This window comes from Oryctolagus cuniculus, chromosome 1 (assembly GCF_051225735.1).
Source record: "Oryctolagus cuniculus isolate XC-2025 breed Fujian yellow rabbit chromosome 1, ASM5122573v1, whole genome shotgun sequence".
Lineage (NCBI taxonomy): Eukaryota > Metazoa > Chordata > Mammalia > Lagomorpha > Leporidae > Oryctolagus > Oryctolagus cuniculus.
The window spans coordinates 231027571-231040717 of NC_142867.1; the positions used below are offsets into that span (position 1 = coordinate 231027571).

At 60.2% G+C, this 13147-nt stretch overlaps 1 protein-coding gene across 27 annotated transcripts in view; it reads left to right on the forward strand.

Annotated features, from left to right (window-relative positions):
• Positions 1–13147, forward strand: part of RALGPS1 (Ral GEF with PH domain and SH3 binding motif 1) — a 264237-nt gene that overhangs the window by 220250 nt on the left and 30840 nt on the right. For 26 of the 27 annotated variants that reach the window (XR_016225247.1, XR_016225248.1, XM_089320171.1 and 23 more), the window contains 2 exons: positions 97–190; positions 4541–4608. Coding sequence is in view for 25 of the 27 variants with exons in the window: in XM_089320171.1 (XP_089176297.1) it covers positions 97–190; positions 4541–4608 (162 nt within the window). In the remaining 2 variants the exon portion in view is untranslated. Of the gene's footprint in view, positions 1–96; positions 191–4540; positions 4609–9455; positions 13146–13147 lie in introns of those variants that run through there. The other variant, XM_017350051.4, reaches the window with a different exon arrangement.

The following is a 13147-nucleotide window of genomic DNA, read 5'->3' on the forward strand; positions in this document are numbered from 1 at the left end:
CCAAGGGGCACCTGCGATCAGAGGCCCCCACACTTGCAGTCTGGGGCCTGGAGGTGGGGAGAGACTGAACCCTCTGGCTCTGTCTGCCTGTTGCAGATCACCTCACGACCCTGCCCCACGTGCAGAAGTACCTGAAGTCCGTACGCTACATCGAGGAGCTCCAGAAGTTTGTGGAGGATGACAACTACAAGTAAGCCCACCCACTCCTGCGTCCGTCAAGTCCCCCAGCCTGCCGCTGCCCTTGGCGCTCAGGTCCCTGCAGGTAGCCTGGCCTTTGTGGGTCCCAGTGAGCAGCCACCCACAGGGCTTTTGGGGTTCACGTGCAGCAGCACCCGTACACGCACGGACAACCCCCCAGGGGTGCTGTCTGAACAGCCCCTCACATGCACCCCCAACCCCACGGTCTGAGGAAGGTGCCGTGTTTGTTTCTCAGTGGGCGTGGCTTTCCCACGCAGCCTGGAGACGAGAATTTGGCCTCCACAGCTGAGTCTGGAGCAGGCTTTCAGCCCTGGTTCCCCCCAGTGGCTCCCCTCCCACGGCGCGGGGGGAGGGGTAGTTTTCTGCTGGATCTCCAGCTGGGCAGGGTCCTCCCAGAGCCCGTTTCATGGCGGGACCATCCCTGTGACCTCTCACCTCTCTACAGGACTCTGTCTGGTTCTGGCCAGCGCCACGCCCGTGCAGTCCCTACCGGGTAGAGCCAGCTCTCATGCAGACGCCCACGGGCCCTTGACCTCGTACTCCACTCATCTGCTAGTGTTTACTTCCTTCTCCATTTGTGGGACCTGGGAGTTTATCCTGCATTGCTTTGTTTCCAAGGGAGAAGGAGGACATTTTATAAAAAAGACTTATTGATTTGAAAGTCAAAGCTATAGAGAGGGAGGGACAGAGACAGAGAGAGAGCTTTCCATCCCTGGTTCACTCCTCAGATGACCACAATGGCCAGCACTGGGCCAGGTCAGAGCCGGGAGCTCGGAGCCTCATCCAGGTCTCCCAAGTGGGTGGCAGGAGCCCAAGTACTTGGGCCATCTGCTGCTGCTTTTGCCAGGCCACCAGCAGGGAGCCAGATCAGAAGTGGAGCAGCCGGGACACGAACTGGTGCCCACATGGGATGCGGGCATTGCAGGCAGAGGCCTAACCTGCTACACCACAGCGCCTGCCCAGAAGGAGGGCCTTTCATGTCGACTCCATCTGTCCTGTTGGGTGCACACCCTCTCAGCCCATTTTGAGTTTGAGGTCCACTGAGGGCCTCAGTACTGTTTCACGCAGCTTGATGTCAAGGCGAGTGTCGGCCATCTTGTAACTGATTATTCGCTGCCTAAGCATCCCCTTGACCTGTATTCCTTTAAAGTCTTGCCTTCCCATCTGCTTCCAGCATAGCGTGATTTCTTTGAATCTTCCTATCCAGTCATTTTTCCCCCGTCTCTTCCAGTTTTGTGTCTGCAGATTTGATCAGCCTGAGAACCGTGGCCACTAGTGACGCCGCCAGGTGGCCCGTGACCCGCTCACCGGGAAGGGTCCCAGGGGCCGTCCCAGTAGCCCTGCCCGACCAGCACCACGGGAGCGGGTCACAGCCCTGGCTTGGCTCAGCCGCCTGAGACACCCTGAGCACTCCCGTGTCTCGGGTTGGGGCTAGACGACTGTTTTGTTCCCACAGCCTTCAGGTGGCTCTGATGGTCTGTGGTAGCACAGCCATAATGTCTTCAGCTGTTGTTGTGAAGTGATCTGTCAACATGAAATACGGTGCAGAACTGTTCCCTGACACGGACAGCAGCAGGCGGAGGCCAGAGGTCGCCACTCAGGCTCCCTCTGCCCGAAGCTGAGCTCACTGTGTTGACAAAGTACTCGCTGTTCCTGAAAAGAGTGCCCTGGCACCAGAAATTATTCCCACTTAGATTCCTGGGATCAAACTTCCCATCCGTGGGCCAGGGTTGCGATGAAAGAGACAGCAGTGTTTCACTAACGCTAATATCCTTTAAGGAGAAAATGGCCCATAATTACTGTGGCTGTGAGGCCATCCCTGGACAAGCTGCAGATTGTGCAGTTAGTCCTTCCACTTGGCGCTCAGTGCTGAACAACAGTCAGACCGGGGTTTCAGTTGGGGTCAAGTGGCCTGCGGGATTCTCACCCCTGGCCCCAGCCCATCAAGGGGTCCCCTCTTTCCCTGGAAGGTCCTAGCTCTAAGTGGCAGGAAGCGGGCAGAGCCTGTGAGTGACAGGTGATGGGCAGGGCCTGTGGTCCTGCCCGAGGTACACACCCCACCACCTGGCTCACACCTGCACCCTGGCCCTGCCCTGCAAAGGACACAGTGACTCAGTTACTCCCCATCCCCACCTGCTGTGAGAGGTTCTGCCGGGAATCCCCCGCCAGTGCTTTGTGTTTCTATTTAAGAAAAAAATATCCAAATTCCCACCACCTGGAAACATGACCATTAGCATTCCGAGAACACACATTTGGATGCTTCTCTACGTGTGGAAATGTGTATAGGATGGATGGATAGGATTGATTGTGGATGCCAGTATAGGATGTAGTAACATTGGCTCATACTACACTTCCTATGTTTAATTAAAAGTATTACCTTTTATTTTATTTCAATTTAGCCAGAAAAAGGAACTGAAATAAAAATGCAAGGGATTGCTGCTCTATAAATAAACATTTCTTTACCACAAGATACACTGTTTCCTGAAAGAGCCTTCTAAGATTAATAAAAGAGGTCAGGAGAAACTCCGAGAGCCTGGCTCCATTGCATCAGGGACCCGGGCCGTGAAAGATGAGACCGTTAGCGCTGTCCACTCCGCCACCTCCACTGCCCCCTCAATTCAGTCTGTGAATTGCACCCCGAGGTGGTCCCAAGTTACTAACTTAACCTTTCTGAGCAGAGGTCAGTTCTGCCCACCTGCTGTTTCCCCAAGCTGTCTCCGTCCCTGGGACATCGGAGGGGGGTGCCCTGGCCCAGTGGGCCCTGTGCTGCCTGTTCTCCTGTGAGGCCATCTGCATCTGCCTGGGCCTGGCCTGGCGGGGCTGGCCCCTCTCCCCCACCACCACCCCCGCGCCCGCGGACAGTTGACCTTCGCTCTGCTGCCTCCTGGCACGGGTGCAGTGTGCAGAAGCCGCAGCCGGTCTGACGTTTCCCCCTTGTAAGGGGCTTGTGTTGTCTGCCGGGCGGGTAAGCCATTCCCTGAAGTTTGGCGTGGAGCACCGGCCACAGCCAGTTCTGTGCCAGTCTTCCCTGGGCCACGCCGGGCCGTCTCCATTTCAGAGGAATTCCTCTGCTTTGCGTCTTGGGCGACTTCTTCCGCGCCATTTCTTGGCTTCCCTCTCCGGGAGCCCACGCGTGGGTGCTGTCCACCCTCCGTGTCCGTCAGCCCCTCTCTGGCAGCGGTCCCCTCCACGCTGATCTCCGCAGTCCCTGGGCGATCCTTTCTGCCTTGGGCATCTCTCAGGCCTTGGTTTGCTCCCTTGGGTCTTCAGTCTGCCCTTCATCTTACCCCTGCGTGGTCCTCTCTCACTTTGCAGGCTTTGCCTTGTTCAACCCACATTTGTAACAGGCTGCTCCCCTGCTCAAAGCTCTTGGGGAGGCGGGGAGGTTCCCCGGCTCCTGCGGCTGCCTCCTGGGTGTGGCCGGGGCCCGCGCTCCCTCCCTTTCTCTTTCCCTCTCGTAAAAAGCAGGTCTGCCGTTGCTGGACCGCTTGTTTCTTCGCATCTTGCACTGAGAGGAGCTGGTTTCCCCTCATCCGGGTGGGCTCCTGCAAAGCGCTAGGTCAGAGTGTCCTGCACCTTGCTAGGGCTGTCGTCCACCCCAGAAAGGGGCACCCCAGATCTCAGCTGTTGCCCCGGGGACTCCTCATGTCCATCCAAGTCCGCCACACATGTACCCTCCACTCGTTCCCTGCGTTCCCTGCCCGCATCCACAGAGTGGATGCCATGCCGGTTGCCGAGTCTTGATCCAACTCCAGATTTTTCTTTTTCTTGCCTTGGCCACAAGTTTTGAAGCTTGCGGCCATAGATTGTGCCCCTTCCCTTATCCTGGGCGCAGCTGGTGCATTCTTGAACTCGTGAGCTTTCATAATGGTTGGTTGGTTTTGTCGGGAGGCAGAGAGTCTGGCATCCAGTTTATGCTGTCATTTTCACCCAGGAATTCCTAATCTGTGCTTAAGACAAAATATTGAGGTGCCAGTCCCGGGAGTACGCTGCGTGCCTCCCTGGGACATGGGCCGAGTGGAAGGGCAGGGCGATGATTGAAGGCCCTGGCTCAGGGTCACACGGTCCTGAGTTGGATGCCCTGCCCTGGCCCCTGCGGATCTGGGAAGGCGACAGCCTCGCTCCCCCTACAGGTATACAATGCGGTGCTCAGTCACCCTTCTCGCTCAGTCTTCCCTGGTCCCCTGGTGACCTCGGAGGGCGGGGCCTTCCTGGGCTCTGTGCTAATGTCGCCATTCTCAGCTGCTCAGTCTCCCCCCCTCCACCCCCCACCTGTGGTCCCCCTGTGACAAACCACAGCCCCTCTGATCTTGTGAAAATATATATATATTTTTTTTTTCAGACTGTCGCTCAGAATCGAACCAGGAAGCAGCTCTCCGAGACTCGTTTCTTCCAAGGAAGATCTTGCAGGTACGGCAGCTGCTCTGAGCTGGCCAAACCCGCGACGCCCCGGAATGAGGCTGCCCGGGTAGGCCCTGACCACGCGGCCTGCATGTGCGATTGAGTTGGCACCATTTCAGACCCGGCCATGCCTGCCCACACCACCCTAGCCTGTCCAGGGTCCTGATCAGGGTGCCCCTCTGTGTGTGGTGGGTGGGGGCGCCACTGCTGTGTGGGCCTTCTGCTGGAGCCTGGAACGGAGGCCAAGAGAGGCAAGGTCAGAGGAAACCCCAGGGCCCTCTCTCCTGGGCAGCTGGGCCTTTCCCATCGGGGCTGCTGCCCAGGCTGGGTTTTCTGTGCCCTGGTGAGTACCTGGGATGCCTGGAGTCTTTGGTGCCCCGGGCACAGGTGGTTCATCTTCCCTGAGCCTCCGGCTGATTAACACGCTCAGGACACCCAGCTCGGCTCATCCCCAGCTGTGTGGTCTGCGGTGGCCTTGGCCATGGAACGCAGGTAACACACTACAGGCTGAGCATCCGTACCCACGTTGCTGGGACCGCAAGTGTTTTGGAGTTTGAATTTTGGGGGGATTTTGGAATACTTGCATATATATCATGTGATATCTTAGGGATGGGGTCCGAGTCTAAACAGGCAGTTCACTCATGTTTCCCGTCCATCCTACACACGTAGCTGGAAGGTAGTCGTTAGTATTTCAGCCATGAGGTCAGGCGGGCATGGAACTTTGCACTTGTGACATCATGTCGGCCCCCAAAACGTTGCAGGTTCTGGAGCATTTGGGGTTTTGGGTGTAGGGGTGCTCGACCTGAAGTAGTCACCTGTAAGGTGGCTGTGACACCTGGGAGGTGTGTGCCCGCATGGCACTCTGCCGCCACGGGGAGCTGCTCTGGGGGCTGGCCGCTGCCGCCTTGCTGTCTGGACGGGTGCCTTTCCCTCGTACTCTAACCGTGCTGCTGCCCAGGGTGGGGTCTGGCAGCGCTGTCCCTCCTGGTTTCAGCTCTGGGTGTGCTGCCCGGGTTCTAGGCCACTGCAGTCCTGGACAAGTGGCGTCACCCCTCTGCGCCTCCGTGTCCTTATCTCACTCAGGAGAGCTGAAATGCCCGGAACTATGTGCCATTCACAAGGCACCCGGGTAGCATGTGATGCGCGGTGAGCCCCTGCTGTCTGCCTGGTGTTGCCACACCCCCAGCCTGTGTGCCTACTCAAGCCACTTTCTCCTCCCTGGTGCCCGGACTGGGAGAGCGCACGCGGGGCAGTGTCGTGGCCCCTGCCCTGCCTCCCGATGTCCTCACGGCCCCCGCGTGGGAGGCAGGCCCTGTCCCCAGCCCCCCGGGTCCTCTGGTAACTGGGTAGAGCAGATGCTGTTGCCCATAGCACAAGACAAGGCCCCGCCATGAGCTTCACGGTCCCGGAGTTTCCACTGTTACATTGGATCCACTGCTTTCCCTGCGGGACACATGACCGCCAGCAAGGTGACCCAAGGGCATGTCTGTGCTCTGGCCGCCACCTTCTCTGTGCATGTTCTAGAACACTCTCGCCGCAGTCAGCATTGTCCCCTCAGGTGCACAGTCCCCCGCCAGGGAGGGGACAGGAAGCAGCCTCAGAATTCACCGTGATCACTGAAGGCGCAGAAAGAAAGCCGAGCGAGACTGGCCCTCAGGACCACCAGGGGCTTCACAAAGTTCCTGGGAAGTGAAATTAAAAGATGAGCTTATTTTGTGCTAAGGAGTTTTGGAATCCCTGCATAGTTTTTTTTTTTTTTTTTTTCCCATAACTTGCATTTCCTGTGAACTTTTTGAAGACCCCATGTATTTATTTGTTCAGGAAACAGTGCCAGGTTTTTTTTAAAGATTATTTTATTTATTTGAAAGAATTAGAGAGAGAGAGAGAGAGAGAGAGAGAGCTCTTTCATTCGCTGGTTCACTCTCCAGATGACCGCAATGTGCAGAGCCAGGAGCCAGGAGCTTCCGGGTCTCCTACGTGGGTGCAGGGGCCCAAGCACTTGGGCTGTCTTCTACTGCTTTCCCAGGCCATAACAGAGAGCTGGATCAGAAGTGGAGCAGCCAGGACTCAAATTGGCGCCCATATGGGATGCCGGCACTGCAGGCCGGGGCTATAATCTGCTGCGCCACAGCACTGGCCCCAACAGTGCCAGAATTTGGGAGCAGAATGAGAGCAGTGTTTTGCTCTCTGAGACCCCACCGCCACCACCACCACCATGAACCACAACGGCCTTACCTGGCTCATGTGCCTCAACAGGACAAGCCATGTCTCTGGCCTTTTCCATGTGCCAGGAAGTCCCAGGGCCACACTTCCTACCCCCCCAGCTGCTCTCAGTGTCCCTCCTGCCACTGAACTCCATTTCCACCCTGGTCCAAGGCCCCTGCTCTCTCCTTGCATGCTGGAGCCAATGAGCAGAGAGAGACAGGCTGCAGCCGTGGCAGAGGGACTGTTGTCGCCTTTGGCATTGGGCAGGACAGGGTGCAGCTTTCTCCATCTACGGGCTGGACTCTGCCAAGAGTAGCAAGCCCCCTGTGCAGTTTCTACCCCAGGCCCCTTGCTCAGGCCCTGAGCCCTGTTCCCTTCGTGTCCCCATGTCTGCCCTTGCTTCTGTAGGGTGCTCACCAGTGTGGGCCTGACTTGTTGCTTATTGAATGTCTGTCACTGCTGGGTTTGGGGGTGAGGGGGTGGATGGAGGACCTGGCTGTGGCACCAGGTGGACCTTTGGTCCAAAGCACGAGGGGATCCTGTGGGTGCAGCATCGTGGCCGTGTCTCAGAGAGCCCCTTCCTCCTTGGCCCCTCAGTCCTGCTTCCAGCCCAGGGTCCTCACCTGCCTACCTGGCTCTTCCTGGCACCTGCCGCTCAGCAAGCCTGCAGACCCCTTTCTCCCTGGGCAGATGGCGGCAAAGGCTGCCTCCTGCCTTCCGGGCAGCTGTCTGACCCTGGCAGTCCCTTCACTGCACCACTTGTGCCCTGCCTCCTCCTTCCTGAGGGAGAGACCAGGGCCTCCCCCTGCCCCAGCCACTGCCCCCAGCCCCAGCTCCCTCTGCTAGGGTTAGGAAGGAAGCCAGAGGCCTGACGACCAGGAGCCAGGCCCCGAAAATCCGAGAGCCTCCCTGGAGCCCTGGTGGGAAGGAGGCCCTGCTGTGCTGGCCTCCTGTGACCCTGCCGTGATGGGAGCCAGTCCCAGGCCGGCCTGCTCCAGGTGCAGCCAGGTGCTCTGTCCCTGCCCCCGCCCCACCTCCTCCACCTGACGCTGGTGTTAATTGGCACGGGAGACCAGTCACCCGCAAGTCACCTAAACTGCAGCTCAGAGTCCTGGGAGGAGACAGAAGACCCCAGCCAGTTCACGTGAAAAGACTTCAGTGGGCAGAGCTGTAAAGTGTGGCGAGGCCCCAGCACCCCTAGGCTGAAGGACACGGGGAGGAAAAGCATCCCCAACCCCAGCCATGGCCGAGTCGCCGAGTGGGGTCGCAGGGTGGGCGCTGTGGTCAGGGGGGTAAGGAGCTAATCTTGCCTCAGGGAAGCCTTTGCCCTACCCTCACCCCAGCGCTGCACCAGGCTGGGCCCTGTCACCCCGGGGGCTAGCAAGCTGTGGGCCCAGTCCCACCCACACCATCTCTGTAGGGGACAAGGCCATAGCCGTCCACTGATGCATTGTCCGTGGCTGCTGCTTTCACGTGGCAGGGGCAGGGTTGGGTGATGGGGCCAGGGCCAGACCCCTTGTACCCAAAATATTTACTGTCTGGCCTGCCATGGCCCACCTGTCTGTGGTTGGCAGATAGCCGTGTGCCCATGAGCCCCGTGTCTGTCCTCCCTGAGGCTGCAAGTCCCCAAGGCCTGGTCTGGAATTTCTGCAGCCCAGCACGTGGCGGCCCTGGGTGAGAACCATGGCCGTCGCCCACACCCCGCAGCCCCGGCCCTGGGCTCCTTGCTCAGCCCTGTGGGTTCGTGGTTCTGGGAGGCAGCTCCAGAGCTGCCGGCTGCTGACTCGGCACGGCCGTCAGGAGAAGTGCTGACGCCGGCACTTTGACGGGCGCAGGAGCCCAACTCGCAGGAGTGTTTTCCATCGGCTTCCCCGGGCCCTGGCCCCGGCCCTGGGAGCAGGCTGCTCAGCTTTTTCATCAGCCCCCCAGAGGCCCGGGGAGGGCCCAAGGCTTCAGACGCACTCAGCGGCCCCGGCTCCCACCTGGAGCCCCAGACAGCAGAGGCAGGTGCCACCGCGGGCCGGGAGCAGCCAGGGGGTGTCCCATGGCAGGCAGGACCAAAGGCCCGCTCCAGGGAAGCCTGCCCAGGTCTGGCAGTTTAGACCAAGCCGCGTGGCAGGAGCCCGACCAGACTCAGCGACAGGAATGTGCCTCTTGCAGTCCCAGGAATGGGAGGAACGCAGCCCCCCTCAGTTCCCAGGAGGGGGGTTCAGGCTGCAGCTCAGGGCCCTGTCCAGCAGCCAGACAGCCCCCTAACTGCCAAGGAAAGGCTCCGAGATACGCTCATTTGTTCATTCAAGGCTCACGTGCCAAGGGCCGGCATGGGCCAGGCGTGTGCTGTGTGCCAGGTGCCTGGTGAGAATCAGGCAAGACCGGGCTTCCCAGAGCTCACGTCTGGGCGAGACAGGAGGCGAAAGTCTCAGGGGGCGAGGACCAGCACGTAGAGCCACAGGTGGCCGCAGGGGTGCCCCGGCCCTCCCCTAGCCAGATGCTGTCCTTCGGGGCCTGGGAAGCCATGACCCTGGAATGGACATTGACCGCCATCTGGGGTTGCTCTGAGGCCTGGATTAGTGTCACAGCAGGGCCGTGCCCTGGACCTCTGGGATGGCCCCGGCACCCCACATGGAGCTGCTCCCCACTTTCTGCCCTAGGGCCTGGCCAGGCGGGCAGTTCCACACCAACAGAGAGACTTCGAGAAAGGAGGTGGAGAGGCCTTCTCACGCTCCAGGTCTGTGCAGAAAACACTCCTGGGCATGCCACGTGGTGAATCTCTCCCCCTACCCCAGCCACCCCCCACGCATCATGTTTAGTTTCTGAAAGTGAACTAATATTTTCCTGGAGAGAAAAATCATACAGAACGTTGACCCCAGAAAGGGCAAGGAACGCGTGTGTGTGTGCCTTGGAACAGGGTAGACGCTGCAGACTGGGCTCCGCGCGGCTTCCCAGGCTCTCTCCAAAGATTCCTGGGCAGCTGCGCCAGTGCAGCAGAGGCTGAGCTGTGGCCGTGGCGTGCGTTCGTGCTGGCTCCTTCGGTTTTCTTCTTGGTGCAACAGGCATAGCAATGCTTCACCCATTCCCTGAGGCGGGGCAGGGCCCCTTGGAACTGTGCCCTGAAGGGGCATTGGCTCCTGCTCCCCCCACCCCACCCCCAGGCAGGCTGTGGTGCTGCCCAGCCCGGGACCGTGACAGGCGGCTGCTCCAGGGCACCAGCCACCCCAGAACCTAGGGGCACGAAATCACAACCTTCTTTTGTAAGTTAGGAAGACGGACAGTGCTGGGGCCGGAATGATCTGGAGGCGTCTTCACGCACGGGCCTGGTGCTGGCTGCCGGCATGGCTGAGGCTGCAGCGGGGGCCGAACACGTTCCTGCGGCCCAGGCTTCGTCGCGTGGTGGCGGCATCGGCCTCCTGCTTGGCAGCTGCCTTTCCCCGAGAGCGGGTGTTCCCCGGAGGCCAAGGCAGAAGCTGGGGGCGGCCTCCAGAGCCCGAGGCCTCGCTGCTGCCACACTCGTGGGTCAGAGTAGTCGCTGTGGCCTCTCTGGGGACGGGGACCCTCCTGCTGCTCGGGACCCACCGCCCAGGCTGTCTGACAGGAGCGATGCAGACTCAAGAAAGAGTTGCATCCCGGCATCCCAGTCCTCGCCGTGGCTGACCTGCACTGGGCACCTTTCTTGGCACTGCCCGTGTAGCCAGGCTCCCTGCCCTGGGCCGATCCTCTCTGTGTCCTGTGAGTGAAGGTGCCAGATGTTCCCGCAGCCTCACGCATGGAGGAAGCGGCAGAGCGGCTTGTGGGGCCAGGGTCTGAACAGGGGCTGGTCTGTGGCCAGCTCCCAGACTGGCAGGTGCAAGGGAGGCCCCCAAGCACTTGGGCTCTGTTGCCTGTAGATTAGTGCCATGCAGGGGAGTGCCCGGTCCTGATGGTGACTGTGGCTGTCCTGTCTTTGAGTCCCCGCCTGGCCTCAGAAAGCAGGCCCCGCATAAGAATCAGAACCCTTCACCGCATCTGGCATTAAATCCCCTCACATCTGCCCAGCTGGGGCCGCAGAAGGAGCAGGGGCCCGGCTCTTGTGTGTCCCACAGTCTCTCCATGCTTACTGCAGCCCAGGCCGGGGCCGGGACACAGTCGTAGCTGTGGGTGCTGCTGTCTCAGGGCACGGGGCCTCTACATGGCTGTTGATAACATTGATTCTTCCTCTGCTGGGCACGATACCACAGGGGGTTCAGGGATTCCACAGGTCCCTGAACGCTGACAAATGCAAATGCACTCCAGGACACCTGCTTCCATCCCATGGCTCCTCCAAGTCAGGTCCCCGCTGCCCGACGCCTGGCTTTGGCCCATGGGAGGCCATGCCGGTCCTCAGCCCGATGGACTGGTGAGCGCAGCTAACGCTCCTGCGGCCACCGCTCTGGCCGCCACCACATTGGCGTCTGCAGGCTTGAGCCAGGACTGTCAACTGCTGGAGACGTATTTCACGTCCCCCCAAGTGATCTGTGCACCCCCCCCCACACACACACACATACCGTACTTGCACAGAGAAAGAGAACAGCCCTTGAGCGAGGGGAGGGACCCCTCTCTGCACGCGCTCCTCTCTCTGGCAGCCTCTCCAGGGCCCTGTGAGCTCGGGGCTGGGAAGCGGGCTCTCGCCCATTCACTCTGGGGCTTCACACCTGCCTGGTTCTTGAAGTCTGCTGTCTCAGTGACCTGTCCCATCAGGGTCAAGCAGAGAAGCCAAGAATCAGACCCACTCCTGTCCAACTCAGCCGCCCTGCAGTGGCCCGGCTCCTTTGTTCTGGGCCCTGGGAACCTGGGCTCGGACGGCACGAGAACGTGTCTGAGCCCCCCATGGTCGGAGGGGGATTGGATGCCAGTTTTCAGAGAGCAATGAGCCGGGCCTTGTGAGTGACATTCGAGATGGATCTTGGCTCACGGTGAGGACCCGTGAGAGCTGTGTGTATGAGAAAGAGAGAATGCGTGTGAATGTGCAAGTGACTGGCTCCCAGGCTCGGCCAGGAAACATGGCCAGAACAGGGTTTCAAGACAAACAGGCTCTCTGTGCATGGGAGCCCCAGAGAGGGCCCGAGCCCGCAACCCGCGGACAGGGCTCTCAGCACAGGCGGCCAGGAAGCTCGGGACCCGGAGCTCCTCCGTGGGGCAGAAGTCGGCCCTGTACCCAGGAGGCTCAGGGCCAGTGAGGGCTCCAGAGGTTGCAGTGTCCCTCTCCTCCTCCAGGGAGCAGAAGTGGGCTCAGCGGGAGGAACACGAGCCGTGAGCTTCCCGCCCGGCCTGTGACAGAGGCTGGACTGGAACCCCAAGTCTTGTGACTCCAGTGGAGTAACTTCCCCTCCAGCACAGCTGTCTTCCATTAATTCCTGATGTATGAGACTTGGTCGGCATCCCCCAGCCCCCGAGCAGTGGCAGGGCAGCCAGACGGATTTAGGGCAGTGCTGGCCTGGGCAGGCACGGAGGCTGCAGCCCAGCCTCTGTTCCTCCTCCTGGGCGGCTCAGCGCCACGCCCAGCTGCCCCGTGGCGTCCCATCAACCCCCAAGTCCTGCTCCCTGAGTTCAAGCACCACCCACTGTAGTGTGTGCTTGTTTGTGGGGGGTCTTGTCCCAGATCCACTCCCTCCACGCCCCTGCCTCACTCACCCCGGATGTCCCTCTTCCCATCTCTCCAGCCCAGCCCACGGCTTCAAGTCTTGGCCACATCCAGCAGCTCTCCAGCCAGAGCAGTCTTGCCAGGGTGCAGGTCTGAACACATCACTCCTAAGATTCCTTAAAAGTCTCCCTCAGGGCCCCGCCCCCGTCGCCTCCAAGCCTTCGCACATGGTGTTCCTCGTGCCTCCCCCACCAGCCTGCACGTCGGACCTCTCAGAAGTCCGCTCTGATCCTTCCGCAGGTCATCAGGGTGCTGTCTTCAGCCCCGTCTCGCTCGCTTGGGCAGGTTCCTGAGCCCGTCTGACCTCCGCTTCCCCATCGTCACAGCAGTGCAAGGCTCAGCCCAGGCCATGTAGACAAAGCAGTCATGGCTGGTGGTGTTGGCCGACATCCGGGTTGTTGCTATGGTTACACTGTGAGGGTGTAGCTGCTGCCATCACCATCACCACGTTTATGTTGTTATCCTCTGGGCTCGCAGCAGGTGTTCCTCCTGGGGTGAGTTTCCTGTCACTTGCCTGCCTCCCCTGCTTGACTGTAGGCAGAACATCCGGTGACGTGTCCCCAGCACCCGGCCCGGGGCAGGCCCAAGGCTGGGGCGCCGTGAACGTCGGCTGCAGCAAGAGGCAGGGGCGCTGTCTGGTTTACTCCCACAGGGAGGCTGCAAGGTCAGGGTCCCTGTTCCTGCCTT